This window comes from Saccostrea cucullata, unplaced genomic scaffold, assembly GCF_032062105.1.
Source record: "Saccostrea cucullata isolate Sc308-1 unplaced genomic scaffold, CSIRO_AGI_Scuc_v1 ctg6150, whole genome shotgun sequence".
Lineage (NCBI taxonomy): Eukaryota > Metazoa > Mollusca > Bivalvia > Ostreida > Ostreidae > Saccostrea > Saccostrea cuccullata.
This window is the reverse complement of record NW_026920153.1, coordinates 4,194-24,565: the sequence shown is the minus strand read 5'-3', so window position 1 is coordinate 24,565 and position 20,372 is coordinate 4,194. Positions and strand designations below refer to the sequence as shown.

At 31.1% G+C, this 20,372-nt stretch overlaps 1 protein-coding gene across 1 annotated transcript; it reads right to left on the bottom strand.

Annotated features, from left to right (window-relative positions):
• Positions 1–19,967, bottom strand: LOC134244109 (E3 ubiquitin-protein ligase NEDD4-like; the record flags this gene model as incomplete). The annotated part of the gene is given in 26 exon segments (XM_062726387.1): positions 1–2,342; positions 2,526–2,695; positions 3,096–3,203; positions 3,926–4,046; positions 4,194–4,267; positions 4,506–4,601; positions 4,879–4,949; positions 5,124–5,245; positions 5,648–5,741; positions 6,731–6,774; positions 7,232–7,338; positions 9,665–9,682; positions 10,234–10,299; positions 10,474–10,526; positions 10,911–10,965; positions 12,063–12,182; positions 14,099–14,142; positions 15,949–16,039; positions 16,404–16,581; positions 16,971–17,090; positions 17,337–17,542; positions 18,162–18,276; positions 18,954–19,063; positions 19,391–19,444; positions 19,624–19,662; positions 19,878–19,967. Coding segments are annotated over 26 exon segments (2,469 nt in total), but the record flags the coding sequence as incomplete, so codon positions are not given.
• Between the last annotated feature and the right edge of the window lie 405 nt (positions 19,968–20,372).

Here is a 20,372-nt window from a genome sequence, read left to right as displayed (position 1 = left end):
TGTTTATTAATAATTTATTTCAATATATACATATATGTATATAAAACATTTTGTTCATGGGCAAGAACAGAACACAAGTTCAATGATTGTAAATAATCAACAGGATTAAATCTTAAAAGACCCGAGGGAATGACCAGGTTAACAAGTGGAGAAACTAACAGTGATCCAGAGGAACCACATACCTAAGTACATAATATATTAACAGAGGCCTTAACAAAAGGTGACAATTACATTAGTGTTGATATACCACTGCACATTTATATACTGTAGATGAAAACACTAAAAAGATTTATATTTCTAATTAAATATGTAAAGTTGACTGAGAGATGGATTCCATTAAATCTCCCAACTTCACTGGAGAATTTGATGATGACAATTGCATTGTGAGATGTATTTAAATACATGTACAGTGTAATAATGTTAACAACTTTTAATTTAAACAGCATTACAAATCTACGAAAGTAATAAAAAAAAGTTACGGACCTAAGAGATGTAAAAAGCCTTACAAAATCTACCAAAATAACAAAAGTTATGGACCTAAGTAAAAGTTGACTTACATGTACACTTAATACAAATATTACACATAAATAACAAATCGCTTTCATACAGTATCAAGTAAATCATTTTTTTAACCATGTATATTAAGTTTATTGAAAGAAACTTGAAGGGAAATCACAACGCCTGTATGTTTAAAAATGAAATACATGTACATGTATTACTATATGTAAAATTAAACTTTACTTGTTTATACACTGTATCATATTTTACCGGCAACTAAAACTTAATAATAATTACATAGACAGTACTACAAATAAAAAAAAAATTACATATATTTTGAGCAAATGCATTTATTATTTTGAAGAATTGTCCAGCAATGTTATAATATCATTAGCTTGTGAAGTGAAAACATAGCATAAACAGAAATTTTCTATGAGGATTGTAAATGATTACATTAAAACTTTTACAACTAAAAACAGCAGGATGTATAAAAATTAGAGTGCATAACTAAGACAATGTTTTTCATGTTTGGACGACACATTTTGATACAATAATAGAGAGTTCCAAATGACCATTCCCATACACCTAATCTATAGAGCACAAAAGCAGTACATGTATCTTTGTATACTAAGCTATCTTATAGCTAGCACTAACATTTTCAATGCAGACATGTAATGTAGGCATTATCCAATGAAAATTGAACATAACTTTTTTCAGCACTAAAATCTGTGATTGTACGCATTCTTGTACACATCACCTAGTGATCAATGTAAGTTTTATAGCCTAAAAACAATACAATAGATTAGAAGGGATTTACAGAAGCGAAAAGAAATGGAAAATATGTTGCAATGAATACTTTACAAATAATGAATAATGAAAGATTTGCACTAAACATTGTCAGACCTATATTATATTATCTTTCTGGTACTTGTTTTGAATTCCCATATTTACTGCCTCTACACTTTTTTGTTTACTAAAGAACAGTTTATTGATTAAAAAATACCATAAACAAAATCAAACTAAAAATTTTTGCCAAGAAAATATCCATCCCCTCGAACATAAAAAAGCATGCTTAACTGCAAATTTCTGTGGTTGTCAAATTTTTGGGGAAAAAATTAGTCCATGGTGTTATATACACATGTATAAATCACTGGATATTTCAATGCCACCATCACCACATCACAAATCCAGTAGTACATGTATTTGTCCTTTCTTAGAAAATCATTTTCCTAATGCACAAAATATCAAATTAAAAAGTAAAGAAAAACACATACATGTATATGTCTCTTATGAAAACTGGTTAAAAAAATTTTAAAGTACAATTTCCAAACGATGTTCAGCCATTAAGCACCACAATGTGAGCATAACCTTAACACTACTATTAAATAATAATATCCATTTCAAGCATTACAGTCTGTAACACAAAGTAGTTCAGTTAAGTACTGTTAACCGTCCACTGATATGAATATATCGTACATAAATTGATATCTGTAGCTCTTTTACAAACCTCTTACAGGTAAATGGTCTGTAACTGGAGCACTTTTCCATAGGAAAGTAGAAAAAGAAAATGAATTGCACAAGTCTGATCACAGTCAGAATAAAGAGTCTATAAGATCTAGGCCTGTGTCTCTGACCTACACACATCAGAGCCAAGTTAATGCCCTCCAAAGTTACTTTGACTATTCAGCTTGCATGCTGATTAAAATATTGTCACTGTGACACTGTTGAATGCAGAGTGAATTTAATCCACACCCTCAAATCCCTGTGTATTCTCTACGGCAATCAAAAGTTTCTTTCTCAAGTCATGGTAGTCTGTATAAGGTGGGAGGTCCAAGCGATTGAAACTGGAGAAAAATTATTAAAATTATCTCAACACAGATTATGATTTTGTTGAAAAATAAATTTTTACAGCAGAGAAAGGCATAAGAACTTTTTTCAATGATAGAATTCATTTGGTTATAAAATAAAATCTGAAAATGCTAAAACTACATGTAAATGTTATAGATCAACATTTTAGAAGAATTTACCAGGTATGGGCTCTTGGGAACTGATTGGTATTGCCCCATTTCTCTATGGTAAACAGCTGTGGTCCATTGCTTCCATAAAGTGCCCTAAATCCATTCATCGGAACTCGAGATGTCCCCGTCACAAATTGTAGTAGTCGAGCTCTCATTTCATTATTCAGTGAATATACAGCCTACAAAGAAACATGCCAAAACTGAATACCAGAAGAAAGTGGTGTTTTTCCTTTGTCTTTGTTTTAGATGAGAACAGGTAAAACCAGGTAAATGACTTTACCAATAATTTTTATCATCTGACCATAATGTATGATCAAACTGGCTCAAAAATAAATAGTGTCTTCCTATAACAACCTATACCATTTCTTTGGATATGAAGTCATAAAATTAGATTTATTTCACTTGTATCATTTTTTTTTAAATACATATTTTTATGCACTATTTCAGTTGCATGGCATAAACCGGAAGTGAAATTTAAGGAGAGGAACTTGAAAGTTAAAAGAAATTGTTTTCAATTCTCTTAATTTTTTCATTAAAATATGTTCATATCAAAATTAGATATAAAAATATCATCTATACCTTCCAGAAGTTGATGATGACTGGGTGATTAGGATTATATTCGCCTTTGTAGGCGGTGTGTTCCTTCCAATCATTGACGTCAATATCCTGCAGGCCACACATTAATAACTGAAAAATAGCCAGGCATTCTATTATAAATAATATACAGAATTCATATGCATATGGTTTCAGACTCTGAAATTCAGAGATGATCGTTCAACCTTTTTAAGAGAACACATACAGGCATCCCTTTTTAACTTGTACTTAATGCGAATTTTAACAAGAGGCCACAGTATATATGATTTCAGGCGTTCATCATTTGAACAAATTAGAATGAAATTCATATATATCACTATTCATAGCTTTGAAGTACTTGAAAAGAAGATTTTAAAAGGCTTCCCTATATATCCCTAAAAACCTTGTTAAGAGAACACACTACCTGAGGCATCCCTTTTTAGAAGAAGATTTTTAAAGATTTTTCTATATATTCAACTTAATGTGACTTTAAAATTTGAGAGATTATGGAGAAGAAGATTTTTAAAGATTTTTCCTATATATTCCTATGTAAAACTTGTTTGGAACATTGAGGGTAAAATTTTTTTAAAAATGCCATTAATTTTTAACAAATTCATGTGAAAAGGGCGTTCCAAATAACTTCAACATTCCTTTGAGATATTTGAGTTTGAGATACCTGTATCAAAGTTACACTTAATTTTAGTTCATTTTGTATCTTATCAGTAACTAAAATGTACTGTAAATAAAATGTACTGTAAATAGTAAATGTATATATAGTAAACAGATATGTGGTAAATTTTAAAAATCGTAGTTCAAAGAAAATTATATATACTTACCTCCAACTCATTTTCGTCAAATATTTTGATCATTTCTAGTGGCACCAAACAGGCAAACCCTTTCATGAATGCTCTCATCTGAGCTTCAATTCTGGACATAAAGCGCCATTGGATGACTAGACTGTAAAGATATAACATAAAGATGATTTAGTATATATAAAATACCACAAAGTATTCATTTTGCATTTAGACAGATTAGACTTTGCAATTTCACAAAGTATTCTTTCTGATTATGGATTTTTTTATGGATGGTGGATTTTGCCCTTACTTGATGTATTCATTTTTGTTTTCTTCTGTGACAATAATGTTTGATCCTCCTGGCTTAAGATCTCTAGAGGTGATCTGAAAAAATAATAAAATCTTCATTGTATTGTTAATAACCAATAACACCAAACAAAAAAATTTTTAAAAAATGAACATTTTACAAATTTCTAATAAGGAAAAATGCATTGGTAGAGTCCAATTAAATTGGATTGGATTTGTATGTCTGTACATGATACATGCGATATACATGGTAATATCGATTCCACAGTGTTCTAATTCAGATAATCATTAATTACAGAAGTCTATAAATATGTACCTCCCCAAAGTAGTCCTCTTCTACAGAGAATGTCAGATCCAGATCTACGGGATCGTTCTCCATTATCCACACCAGGGAGTTGTAGTACTCCGAGTCCTGTGGTTATATTTAAACACATCATATATAATACAGAGTAAAACATTATCAAATATCAAAGAAACAGTTAACATTGTGCAAAAGTTCCTATTCAAGGATCAAAGAAACTAATTTTGTGCAATTATTGCCAATAAAATACCAGTGGTTGTACAGATATGAGTTCTAAATACTGAAGAATTAATTTTCTATGTTTAATACATTTCCAAATAGAGGAATTTAACAAATATCACAATTCTTTAATATAAACCCCTTTTCTCTTTATAGATCTACATCTTACCACAGGCTCCATGTCAGCTAAAGCTATTTGCTTCTCCAACATCATCTTATAGAATGGACGAATAAAAAATCCTGAAATAATTTATAAAAAAATTACATTAAAATGGTATTTTTTACTACAAATAAATTTGATTTCACAAATAGATGTATTACATAGACTAGTCTACTGTCTATAAACTGGGAAAACTTGGCAAGAGAGATACTGTTTCACTACATAAACAATAGCAGCCTGTGCTTAGTCCTTACCATCTAACAGCTTGCCATGGAACACGGCCATGCCTGCCACTCGACCAATGAATTCAAAGTAGGACAAATGATCATCATTGGCCAATCCAGACAAAGGATTAATCTGAAGAGTGTAGTTATCCCTGAAATCAACAAAGGAATAGATAAAATTAGAAAACCCGTCCCTTTTTGGCTGTATTTCTGAGTTTTACATAGTTTTAGTTGTTGTTTACTTCTAATTTAATTAATTTACAAATTATGCTTAAAAAAATATAAAATATCTATTTAATAATAAGTGAAAAGAATAAACAATTTTAACATTTTACTAAAACTATAAACTTAGTTTGAAATCTTTATTGTTGTGTGTGATGTTTTTGAAGAATAAACATTGTGCTAAAAGAGTTGCATATCCTGTTTATTTCGTCACTGGTTATGGAAAAAATTGAGTGAAAAAAAAATCTGGAAGTAAAATATATTTAGTAACTGTAATAAACATAAAATGAAGCACTGAAACTTTGAATATTACTTATTAAACTGACACTTACGTGGCAGAATATTCAAAGAGGCCATAGTAAGGGTTGAACATTTTCTATGTTACTTGCATGAAAAACCACTCTCTATATTATAATCCAGCCCCACCTCCCCAAAACTGTATTTGATAATTTTGAAAGTGAAACATTGTCTATTTTTAAACCAAGGCATATAATGTTCAAATCTAAAACCGAAACATTAACAATTTCAAGTTAAACAATTCAATAAAACCTTCATATTATTCACAAAAAGTTAGGTTAACTTAAAAATACAAATCAGAAAAAGTCACATTATATAATATCTGCCTCAAATTATTCTACGTGTATATACATGTATACACAAAAAGTGTCACCTTAGTAGCACTTGTGTGCCATCCAAAACTATAGGAAATTTTCATTCTGTCTAAATTATTTGAAATTAAATATTTTTAATGAAATCATTGTTTGACATTAAAATCCTCCCCAAAGGATTAAAATATTTATTTTAATTCATTATACATTTCTCTCCTCCAATTTTCATTTGTTACTGCTAGTAAAATACCGATACACACAATTCTTTTTTGTCTAACTTTTTTCTATTCTTATAACCACGGGTGATCAAAAAGTTTACAAAATCAAAAACCTTCCATACAAAAACAATATTTGGTTTTAATTGTGTGCCATTATATTTTAAATTAATCCAAAACTGTTTTAATGCATTTTGAACCAGAATTTCACATGCGCATTTCACGTTTTACTAACCACGGCAACACCATTCACAAAAGTTAAAAGATTTTCACAGAATTATATTTCTTTGCATGTGAGTTAATTGTTATGCCAAGAACAGTTATATTGAAATGGTCAAAACTGTAACAGAATGGAGTAGCATTTTGAAAAATTGTTTAAAAAATAAGCATGGCGACCATTAAAACACAAATCTTTTGTCTCAGGAGAGACCTTTATTCAAGGTGGAAAAAAAATCTTGAAGTAAAATATATATCTAATATGTTTAAAATACAATGGTAAACTGAAACTTAGGTATTTTTATTATATCATTGTTCAAATATTCAAGGCTATTTTTCAAAGTGCTAATTTCTTTGATAGCAAATTGCTAAACACCCCCATAATCCAGCCCCACCTCCCCATCAAATTCTATCCATAACCTGCAACGTGAAATATTGTCTATAAAACAGTATATCAATGTCCAATCAAACATTAACATTTTCAAGTTAAACAATTCAATAAAACCTTCATATTATTCACAAAAAGTTAGGTTTAAAAATACAAATCAGAAAAAGTCACACTATATACACTGTAATATCTGCCTCAAATTATTCTCTGTGTATATATCAATAAAAACTGATCATTAGTAGCACTTGTACATCTTCAATGTTTCCTGAAATTTTCACAGTCTAAGTCATTTGAAATAAATTTTTTTTAATTAAATTACTGTTTGACATTAAAATCCTCCCCAAAGGATTAAAATATTTATTTTAATTGTGTATGGCTATGTGTGTCCTCCAATTTTCATCTGAATTGTGGTTTTGTAAATGCATACAATTCTTTTTTGTCTAACTTGTTTCAATATAGTACATACCGGTAGTAATTTTCTTTGCCTACCTTGCTTTGAGTACATCGGTTTTCTTAAGAGACATGATGGCTCTATAAGAATCTTCCAGGATGCGCTCCCTTGATACTTTGATATCCACTTTATTGGGAATATTATTCTGTAAGAAAAATATCACTTTTAGTTCAATCATTCTACATGTCTTTACGTTACATTTCATTCCTTTACAACAAAACATTAAGCATTTAAGATCAAATTAATTTGAGATTGCCATTGCTAGGAAGACCTAAATGTATAGCTCTTATTTATTACATTTACACCTTTTCCCTCATGTATAAAGTTTGTATAAAGTTTGAACTGCCATGTATTACAATGTTATGTCCTGAAAACAACTTTCCAATGCCAATTACTGACCTTGACTTTGCTTAAATGACCTTAATTCAGGATCAAGACACATCTTTTAACGGCAAAGCAACCTCTGTGCAAGTGTGAGTTCGTAATGTTCTTCTCATACAAAGTTGTATCAAACTGTGAAATCACTAATTTTTGTGGGGGTTAATTGTCATTGTTCTCAGGGTATGGAGAGGTCCACAAATTCATGTCCACCATGAAATGCAAAATGCCACACTTATAACTAATCAACAGTTCTTGGAAATAAAGAAAAGTTAAATGTTTTTCAAAAGTTGGTCAAACTCTAAGTTCAAGGTCATGAGGTAAAAAACTTGGTATCAAGGGAAAGGTCTTTTGTTCCAAGAAATATATGTGAAATGTGAAAGCCCTACTACCACTCCTTCAAAACTTGTAGGCAATGTTTCAGTTTTTCCAAAGGAAGGTCAAACTAATAGGTCAAAGTATAAGGTCAAAAATGTGAAAACCAAAAGAAAAGTCTTGTCACAACAAATGAATAATGTCAAATATGAAAGCCCTAGCACCAATCATTAAAATGTTGTGCTAAAGGTTAATAAATGAAGTTTTTCAAAAGGAGGTCAAGGTCAAATGGATTCACTTGAAAGTTGAAAAAGGCATGACTCTTCATTTGAACAGACTTCAATCCCCTTCAAACAAGGATACTTTGTGGCAAGTTTTTTTTAAACTTTTTTTTTATTCATTCATGCCACTTTGGGGCAAGTTTGGTTCAATTTGACCAAGTGTTTTTCAAGAAGAAATTGAAAATGTGAAAAGTTTCAAGACATACAGATGTGCAGCTATACAGACAGATAGATGCCAAACAAAATGTGAGCAGAAAAGCTCACATGAGCCTTTGGCTTGGGTGAACTACAATACAATAAAAAGAAACCCCATCTTTCTTATTGATACAGCTTTATGTTGATTTAAGTTCTCAAATTGAAATTACTAGTTTGTATGCAACCAAGAAGGATAAAATTGAAGAAAAAATATCAAGGTGTATTTACATGTAATTTTTGTTCCAAAGCATCCTAAACTCATAGTACTGCAAAAATGATTTTCTTTTTTAAGAGAGTAAATACAGTGCTAGGAAATTTTCACACAATTTTTATAAAATACATGATACTTGGGCCTTGGGGAGGGACCTGGCAAGCGATTATTGTTCAATGTGTTTAAAAAATGGCTTTTGTTAGTATTCAAAATGTATGCAAAAATGAAGACTAACTATGCAATATTGAACAATGAATGCCAACAAGTAACAGATTAAATAAGACAAAAGTGATGTTAATATTATTACTTAAATTGTAAACAAATATTTGATTATATATTACTTATTATATATCATGATATTTTAATTTTATTATTTTTCTTTTTTTCCTCTTTTAATGAACAAGCAAATTCAGAAAATAACTTGAATGCACACAACTTTGGAATGCTTCCAAATCAGTTTATCATTGTCTTGCTGTTATTCTTATGTAAAATTTATCAGAAATTTTTGTCCTATCCTTTATATTACATGTAGTATTATTTTTTGGTGCATTGGTTCTTGAGAGGAAGATTTTTATATGACCCCCACTTATTTTTGCATTTTTTAAAATTTTCTCTCCTTAGAAGTGTCCTTTCAAGGAAGTATGGTACTTTATTTGAACAATTTGAATCCCCTTCTAGAGTAAAAGATAAATTTGACAAGTTTTAATGAAGTAGGACATTTGCATTTGGAAGACAAGATGAAGAAATATATAATGACAACAATGATAAGGCTTGTGTCAACAGGCAATTTTTTTTTTTTAAAATCAAAAAGCTCAATTGAGCCTTTGGTCCATTTGAGCTAAAATTTAATTCTTTTTGCAAGCACATCAGTCACATGAATGCATGGATTCGTGTTCCAACATTAATATAAAGCCATATTAAATCAATCACATATTATTCAGTGAAATGTTTAAACAAAACTGATCTTATTTCAGAATAATTGAGTTAGGTCAATGTTATGCCTAGTTAAAAGGATGCATGTTGATGAATGTGCTTTTCAAAAGAAGCAAAAAGATTGCAGCAACAAGACATTAATGTAAGCCTCCACTCACCTGAGGAAAATGAGAGTTCTACCAATTATAACAGGTATAATGTAATGACAAAACGATTAAGTACCGTCCAGAACAGGAACACTCAAATAAATTCCTCGTAATCAGTTACTTTAATTTTTACTTAAAATTTATAACGATATAGATCTATGGATCTGATTTATGGGTCTGACATGTACTTCTATACCCGGAATCTGATGCACAGCTTCAGAAAATGGCCATCAAGGAAAAACACAAAGGTACGTGCTTGTACCACTGGATTTCTATATCTATATTCTAAATAGATATTTTCTCCATTTTCATCAGATAAAAGCAAAAATGTATTCATTAGTGCTTTGATATAGCTGTGAAAAATGGATATGATATTACGAGCCAGTAAACTCATTATGCAGTGTTAACACAAGTTTATTAGAAAGGCTTATGTTCCTGAAATGGCTTAACTGTTTATTATTACCTACTGACTTTATCTAAATCTAAAAATTCCATATACAACTATTGGCTTACTAGTATATTTTAATGAATGATGCTACATCTAAAATTTTAACACAAAGCTTTGCAAAACTAATACTTACAGGTTTTCGTAACTTGGACCTAAAGTAGTCATATTTTCTCTTGTAGTCTCGAGAATATGGCACAGCCTACAATATACATGTACAGAAAATAACTTCAGAAAGTAAATGACACACACAGCACAGGTACAATAACTTTATATCTAAGCTATAAATATCTACCTCTTATTTCACAATGGATAAACATTGACTGATTGTTACTGATGTTACTTATTGTTACAATCACAACAAATAGAGACTTACAGGACCGCCAAGCTGTCGTAACCTCGGATCATCCCACTGTGTTGTTTTGTTATCTAATTAATGATAAAGCATAAGTATCATCTTTACTTCCATAATTATTTACTTCCACAATAATTAAACGTTTTAAAATCTTCCTTATAAATAAAGGTTGATTTGAATATGCTATACAGACAAGGAAATTCAAGATTTATCCTGGTACATTGTAATTTTCATACCTAGGAAAATGTTATCATTTTAGAAACTATGTTTTTGAGAATACAGCTGTATTTAGTTTGACCAGAAATGAATACTTACAAAGAACTACAATCAAATATATCACACATAAATCCATTATGTTTACATGTACACCTAGTTCTACAATCAAATCTAAGCATATTAAAGCAATGACTCTACAAGAAAAAGTATAATTCAACATGTGTGACTTTAAAATTACATACTGTGATTGATATAGAAAACTCGTCCATCCATATGAGTCCTCTCTTCCCAACCAGGCTGTCAAATAAAAATACATAAGTTCATTCTAAATGCAATTCCATACCCTGGTAATATCATTATGCACAGTCTCAATTAATCAATAAAATAGACCAACGAATAAAACTGTACCACTGAATTTCTACAGAGCATATGTCTTCCCTAAAAGACAAACGCCCTTAGATCTGTAGGTAAAGACCTAGATTCTGAGAAACACTTATAGGTAAGAGACCTAGATTCTGAGATACTTACAGGTAGGGGACCTAGATTCTGAGATATACATACAGGTGGATGACCTAGATTCTGAGATATACATACAGGTGGATGACATACAGGTGGATGACCTAGATTCTGAGATATACTTACAGGTGGATGACCTAGATTCTGAGATATACATACAGGTGGATGACCTAGATTCTGAGATATACTTACAGGTGGATGACCTAGATTCTGAGATATATATACAGGTGGATGACCTAGATTCTGAGATATACACAGCTGGATGACCTAGATTCTGAGATATACATACAGGTAGATGACCTAGATTCTGAGATAAACACAGGTGGATGACCTAGATTCTGAGATATTTACAGGCAGTGGACCTAGATTCTGAGATACTTACAGATAGTGGACCTAGATTCTGAGATATTTACAGGTAGTGGACCTAGATTCTGAGATACTTACAGATAGTGGACCTAGATTCTGAGATATTTACAGGTAGTGCACCTAGATTCTGAGATACTTACAGGTAGTGGACCTAGATTCTGAGATATTTACAGGTTGTGGACCTAGATTCTGAGATAAACACAGGTGGATGACCTAGATTCTGAGATACTTACAGGTAGTAGACCTAGATTCTGAGATATTTACAGGTAGGGGACCTAGATTCTGAGATATTTACAAGTAGTGGACCTAGATTCGGAGATACTAACAGGTAGTGGACCTAGATTCTGAGATATTTACAGGTAGGGGACCTAGATTTTGTGATACTTACAGGTAGTGGACCTAGATTCTGTGATACTTACAGACAGTGGACCTAGATTCTGTGATACTTACAGGTAGTGGATCTAAATTCTGAGATACTTACAGGTAGGGGACCTAGATTCTGAGATACTTACAGGTAGTGGACCTAGATTCTGTAGTAGATCCTCATTGGATGAGCTCCTCCTGACTAGGGCAGGCGTTTCAGAAGTACCTCGTACACTAGATCTATGATTCTGGGATTTTCTGGGATCATCCTGCATTAAACAATGATATTGTGTTTACATATCATCATTGATATTCTTAATAGGTATCAGTTTCATATAAATTCTTAAAATCATAAAGGCATTTTAGGATGTGATCACATGAACAAACTATATTTATTTCCAGATAAAACTATAAAAACTAGAACTGTCCAAACCTTAATTGTATTTTTCAAATAAAAACATAGATGTATCAAACATGAATTATGAAATTTTTCTTCCAGTGACCTTGAAGTTCCCCAAATGACCTTGGGTCAAGGTCATGACACACCCTTGGGTCATGGGCAATCTTTGTGTGAAATGAGAACATACCAAGTTTATCCATAACAAAGATATGGACCAGACACGAATTATGAAATTTTTCTTCCAGTGACCTTGAAGTTCCCCAAATGACCTTGGGTCAAGGTCATGACAAACCCTTGGGTCATGGGCAATCTTTGTGTGACCTGCTGTTTATCATGAGCCTGGAAAAGAATTTCAAATTTTTCTTCCAAAAGTTATGACCTTGATAAAATTACACACCCTTGACTCTTTGTGTGAAAAAAAAAGTTTATCCATAAAGTACATTCACAAATGTATAGATAAATAATTTCCATAGAAAGCTGCATGATCAAAATGACTCATAATAATTTTACATGTTATATGCTTTAGCTCTTGTGTCCTTCAAACTTGTACAAAATGTTTTATATATGTAAATGGACATAGTTATGAAATTTTTCTTCCAGTGACCTGACAATGACCTTGGGTCAAGGTCATACACACCCTGTACAATACAACTTGTGTGAAATGAGAACCAAGATCTACAAAATAACACAGATATTTTGAAAAACAGTCAAGTCACACTCTGTTTCAAATACAACTTCAAAGTCATGATTAATCAAACATGGGGGATTTGGACCAGACACGAATTATGAAATTTTTCTTCCAGTGACCTTGAAAAATCATTTGGGTCAAGCATGACAAACCCTTTCATGGGCAATCTTTGTGTGAAGCCTAAAAGTTTTTAAATATACTTACACAAATTTGATTTTTCTTCCAGTGACCTTATTCCCTCAAATTCCTTTAACAATGAAATTCATAACTTTGTTTGAAATCTTTTATTTATGGATGCTATGAAAAATGTCTTGTGACCTTGAACTGACCTTGGGTCAAGGTCATACACACCCTTGCCTCATAAAAGCAGAACACATTCAAAAAGTTAAAAGAGAAGCAATTTTTCTTCCAGATTACTGACCTTGGGTCAACTTATACACACACCCTTGGGTGCCTCAATCTTTGTGTGAAATAAAACCTTTATCCACTTATACAGACAAATTATTACATTTTTGATGAAGCTGACCTAAGGTCATAAGCTTTCATACATTTTTGTGTGAAATACTACTTTATCATGAAAAGCAATTATTTACATGTATTATGAATCAATCATGAAACCCTTGGGTCAGCAATACACAGTCTATATACCTTAATAAAATCATTTTTATGGTAAATTACCTGGAATTGACACACCCTGTCAGAATCTGTGTGAAATGAGAACATTTTATCCATAAGGTTTTATATTTTTAGTGACCTGAAGTTCCATAATGACCTTGGGTCAAGATAACCCTTAGGTAATGTGTGAAATAAGGTGCAATTTATCCATAAGAAAAGATGTGGACCAGACACAAATTATGAAATTTTTCTTGTTTTGAATTATGACCTGAGTTTATTTGTGTGTGGACAGACCTACCAAGTTTATCCATAACAAAGATTGATAAAATATAAATTTTTCTTCCAGGTTAAACAATGACCTTGGGTCTAGACACACCCTTAGAGAGTGTAAGTAGTTGATTGACCCTCCAATGCTGGAAAGTGGAGAAATTAGCCCCCCCCAAACTTCGTTAGTGCACAAAATATACTTAGCATAGTCTTACCCAAGTGGTAACTCTGTTGTTGTGATTGATAAAAAACATTGCATCTTACCCCAGCCAGGGGGGATTTCTGCATTGCTGCATGAGCCTGAAAAAGAAATTCAAATCAAAAGTTATGCTGATAAAATTAAAAACTGGTCATATAAAGACATTCAATATATAAAACCATAAACAGCTGCATTACCAAAATCTGTACAATTTTATATGCTTTAGCTCTATGACTTTCAATACATATGTACAATAAATCATAAAATGTCAAAAATTATACATGAAATATAACTCCTAACAATTTTAACACAGATCATGGAAAACAAAAAATTCAAATACATGCAACTTAACAGTTTTTTTTGTATAGCTCTTTAAATCATACACTCCTTCAAATTATCAAAGCCTAAAAATGTTTGAATATACATGATCATTTTGGTAATGATACACATTCACATGATGTTAATGTAGGAAAATGATTGAAACTGGCTTAAGTATTGCTTAAAAGCCTTCATTCAGAAATCTCAACATGAGACATGCCAATCTAAAACCTTTTAACAAGAAAGTAAGACACAATGCTAGTTATATAACTCTCCATACTGTTATTAAATACATGTAAAGCAATTGTTTATATGGTCATTCATAAAGCAATGTTTTACCTTAAAAAAAATCTTTTTATGACAAGCAAACAGTCATGGTGTTTTTTGTTTTATATTTTTTGTTGCTTTTTTGCAAATATAATTTTTACTACAAATCTTTTTTATTTTGCCCAACAAAAAATTAAAAAATAATTCATGTGTACAGATATTTCAAAGATTGATAAAATGTAAAAATTTTAAACAATATGTCAAAAATAAACTTATGTGCCATTGGCATGTGTGTGTTTTTTTAAAAATAAATTTGCAATTCATTAAAAGTCAATACAGATGTATAAAATTCTTATATTTCTTTAAAAAATGAGAACATTTTATTCAAACAGAAGTGGAAATACATGGTGCTTTCTTCATGCAAAAAGATTTTTTGTTAGCTCTCATCACTCCTAAACTAGACTTAATAAATACATGTATCTTGTAATGATACAATCACATGATGTTAAAGGAAAATATATTTGTAATGTTTAAAGTAATACACAATGCAGATTTTTAAAAGGTCTAATTGTGTTTTATCTTAAACAAACAGTCATGATTTTTGTTCTATTTAAATCTTTCTTGCCACAATTAAAAAATAATTCATCAGATATTTCTGAAAATTATAAACTTATACATTTTTAAAATTTTGGTTTAAAATACAATATCAAATTTTGAATTTCAAAAAATGAGATCATTTTATTCAAACAGAAGTGGAAATATTTTTCTGTGCAAAAAGATTTTTTGTTTTTATGTAAACTCTAATAAATACATGTACCTTGTAAAATCTATGAAAGGAAAATATATTTGTAATGTTTAAAGTAATATGCAGATTTTTAAAAGGTCTAATTGTGCATCTTAAAATTAAATGTCAGTTAAACTACTGAAAATTATTTCATTTTTAAAATTTTGGTTTAAAATTTACAATGTATATCAAATTTTGAACTGCACACAATTATTTTCCCTCCAAATAATTCAATTACTCAAAATTTCATCACTGCACATTCAAATTCAAAGTCAGTCATGGCTACTACACAGATGTTTGTCTACAGAATATGGAAACTATGAAGCATTGTCAGTGATAATGCATACTAGCCTTAGCCAGAAAACAGAGATGCATTAATACAACACACTTTTTTTGGTTGATTGATAAATCATGTTTATACTGAGAGAATAAAAAAAATATTGTCATACCCCCTGTTTTTGCTAGGAATTGATTTTTTTAAATTTTAGCCTATAAACATGATTTATACTGTCTGGAGTGGTTTACATACAACTGCAGACTTACTGTTGGAATGTCTATTGAGGCAGCACGTACATTTGCCGATCGTCGCTGTAAAATTTTATGCAGGAGTGAAATTTTGTCATGAATTATGTTTTGCGAGATATAAATTTTCACTTAGTTATGTCAAATATATGCATATATTTGTTATGTTTTAAAAGGTGTTTTTAATGTTACTGTTTACATAGTCAGTAAAATTTTATTTTAAAAAATTGCCTCACGATAGAAAAATCAAAATGTAGATTAGAATCAACCTTTTATAATCACCCCTTATGAAGAAAAGAAATGTACAAACACAGATTCTCTTTCGGATAAAATAACTAATTCTAAATACAAGAAAAAATTTAAATACACATAATACATTTCAAACCGACTTTGTGAACAAAAGGTTGACTAAATCAGTGTAATTCTGTACCTCTCTGCGTTCCTCCTGCTCCTCCTGATCTCTGACCCCTGTGGCGGTGGTTGGCAGGGCCATCTCACTGTGCATACTGATCGTGTCCTCCACACTGACGTGGCGACGATTACGGAATAACTCGGCCGCCTCCATCCTTCTGTGCTGAGCTTCCTCTGTAGGACTCTCCTGATTTTCACTACAAAATATGCTGATCGTTTATTTTCTGAATAAGCCAATTTATCCCTTTTTATTTTGCACTGTGCAACAAACCTATTTAATAATTTTTTTTCCTATATTATATAATTTATTTTGAAGAAATACTGTGGGTAAATATACAATAATTTGTGAATTCATATTTTTGTCAACATTTTGACTTACTTAACTGCCGATTTATGAACCTAAGGATAGGACTACCTTAAATTGCTTTCTTCTCCAGTTAATGCAAAACAAACTCTTAGCTAATAATCTTAAAGATAGAAATCTTTACTTTATAATCTCCTTTTTAGTTTATACATCATATTAGCTCTTTTTGTGTGTTTTAAAGATTTTCCAAAACAATCATCAATATGCTTCGTTTGCTGGTACCTTGTAGGTCTCTCAAACTGTGTGGCTCGTGTGACACTGTTGACGTAATAAATTCGTCCATTAGAATCCTGTCTCTCCTCCCAGTCTGGTGGCAGTGAGGTACTCCCTGTTCTCTGTCCCCTAAACAAAATACAATGGAGTAGTAGTTATTTTTTTTAAGAATTTCAAAAATAATAATCTATTTTGAGAGCAATTATTATTTTTTGGCAACATTTTTAAAAATCAAAATCAAGTATCTTTGTGTAGTAAATTTGTATATCAAGTTGAATCTGAACAAAACTATTTTGAATTTATCTACTTTTTTTAGCCTTTTTTTTTTTATTACTAATCAGAAATTAGATTTTTTAATGCTAATGTAAGTGATACCTAGGTGGTGGATCCCACTGGGTTTTGCGGGTGTTGTGATTGATATAGTATTTTTTCCCAGTAGGTTGGTGGGTGCGGACCTCCCATCCCGGGGGTAGGGGTTCGTTTTCTTCCTCGTTGGTCGGTCCTGAGGCCCCAGAGGCATCGTTTGTACAGGAGATTGTTTGAAGCTGATCTAAGGCATTGTCTAGTTCCACCATCTCCCACTGTCATAGATAAAAATACAAAATCTCTCATCAAAGTGATTCATTAAACAAAGTTTTATTCCTTCTTAACAGACCCAAAAGAAAGAACAAACGGGATGATAATATAGAGATAGGTGATACTGCTAGGTGATATAACTGATTTATTTCCTATCTAGCTTGTAACACGAGCTTTGATTGGTTACATAGTCGGGTGTAAATATCCGTGCACCCGACTTGAGCCGGGTGTAAATAAAACGTGACGTCACAATGCATAGTTTTTCTATAATACAAAGCAAATCGATATGTTGAGACACACTCTAAAGCATTGTTATTGGTACAAAGGAAATAAATTCGTTATCCAGGTTCACATTAACACCCTGAGGCCAAAGGCCTCAGGGTGTATGGAAAGAGAACCTGGATAACTAATAATATCATATATGTAAAGAGATGACCATATTCCTCAGTATGTCTGAACTACAATATATTCTGACATTAACGTTAAAGAGAAGAACTATTAGTTGGTGGATGTTTAATCATTGAATCATAGAAATTTTACAATAGACTGGGTACAAAAATTTTTCGGATTGCATCCCTAAAATCTAAAGGGAGGGAACTAGAATCTGACTGAGGAGCTACTCACTGATGGTTCTGTAGAGTTCTGTGCCCCTGAATCATCCTGCTGTGTTTCACCCCCTTCTTCAGGGGTCACATACGCGAGGTAAATCATTAAATTCCCTCTAACTCGGGATCGAGAACTACAACATAAATAAAACGACAACAATTATCCATACTGTGCCAATATCAATTCATATTTGCATTTTCTAACTTTATAATCTTGTTTAGTGTAATTTAAAATATTTCATTCAGGAAGAAAACACAAACACTGCTAAACAAAGGAAACAAAGTAACTGTTTAATTATTGGTAACAGGTTTTCTGCATGACAAAGTTTTTTGAAAAGATTCTACCAAAATACTTTTATTTCAATTTTTACATTTGCTCAACAATTTGTAATATATATAGTAAAACACACAATAAGAATAATCAAAAAATTTCACGCAAGTTTAATTTTTTGTGATCTTAACATGATTTCAAAGAAAACATGAATTGAATCATTATGAAAATAATTAGTTCTTAGATACGTTAGGTACACTGTCACTCTAGGAGTGATGTATCTTGGGCAAGGAAAAGCTGGGTCCAATGACTTTTTAAATTTTTTTTCTATTTGAAGCAATATGTCTTCTTTCAGAAAGTCTTTTTTTGGAAGAAGGGTACATTTTTTATGTACCACTTATGACACACAGAAATTAGGAAATCATATCCTGTAGGAAAATAGGAGCTTGATACACTTGACTCATAAAATCAAAAGACTGTTAGGTTTGAAGAAAAATTGTCGTTACCTTAAAAACTCATATCTTAAAACATATGACTTACCTGCGAGGCCTTAACAGATAGGATTTAGGTTCAATTACATTGTCTCCCTCAATCTGTATTGCTGTGTGAATTAAAGGGATTTCTACCAGGCCCAGGAAATCATCTCGGGTCTGAAATAACATTGATGTTAAAATACTGAGAAAGCAGGGTAAACTGTTTACACTTCTGTGTTTTCTTTATTACACACAACTCAGTCCACTTACAGGTATAGACCGTATTAAGTCTTTATAAATAAAATGCAACAATTTTCTTTACATGAAACAGTTTACAGAACCTATACATTTATGCATACTTGGTTGTTTTCAGTATGAACTATTGAACTGGTAATATTGTAAAACTGAGAACAGAACCTGTCATAACAGAAACTGCACATCTTAGAATAAAGTCTGATACATGTATTCTAGTGGAGACTAAATAAATGACCAAAGCATGCTTACCACTCTGTTGGAATCAAACACTTCAAATAATAGTTTATTATCCCTGGGGTTTACCTAAAATTGAAACACAGAATATAGCATTCTAATCATTCCTATTATATTAATGTTACAATATTTGATTTATGTTCAATTTTTTACATGTTTTAAATCTTTAACACATTTAAGAGCCTAAACTTTTAACACTATTTTTTTTCCATAAATTGCTGCAATAGCAGTAAATGTTCAAAACTCACCCTAAATAAGAACTCTTCATTCCACACAGGATTTAATGTCTGCAAATAAAATAAATAAACGGGGATTAAATCTTTTTTCTCTGGAAATATAATAAATCTGTGTAAGAAGTTCACTTTAAAACCTTGTGTTGAATACAATCATGCAGCATTGGTGAGACAAGACTATCATTCAGAATAGAATGCATACCAGTTTCAAACAAAAGTTTTGTGTAACTTAAGAAATAAGTTTCTGGTGATTGGGTATAACTTTTTACCTTTTTAATTGTTGCTGTGGTAGCAGAGTCTATGAGTCCAGAATCTCTGTCCCCTCTAAACAAGGAAATCCTCACGTATGGATCACTAAAATAAAAGTGATGGAAAAATTCAATATATCATAAATGTAATATAAATCATGATACAGAGTGAAAACATGTACATATACAATGTTATGTATTCTACAAGGTTACTATCCTAAATAAAAATCAATATAATTTCTAAAAACAAATATCTACACTTCTTTTGTCTTTATTTCCCATTAAAGTATTCCATATACTTAATTTTCAAATTTGTGCACTATTCACAAAATGTGAAACTTCAGAGAAATTAAACGACTAACGCCGTGTTATGTATTTTTACTGAAAAATGTATGGCGTCCCTTTCATGTGAAATATAAATTATTCCTAAGAGTTAGAGAGTACAGTATAAGCGAATTATAATTGTATATCTCTGCCATAATAGAATACCAATGTTATTATAAAGAAGAAAATAGA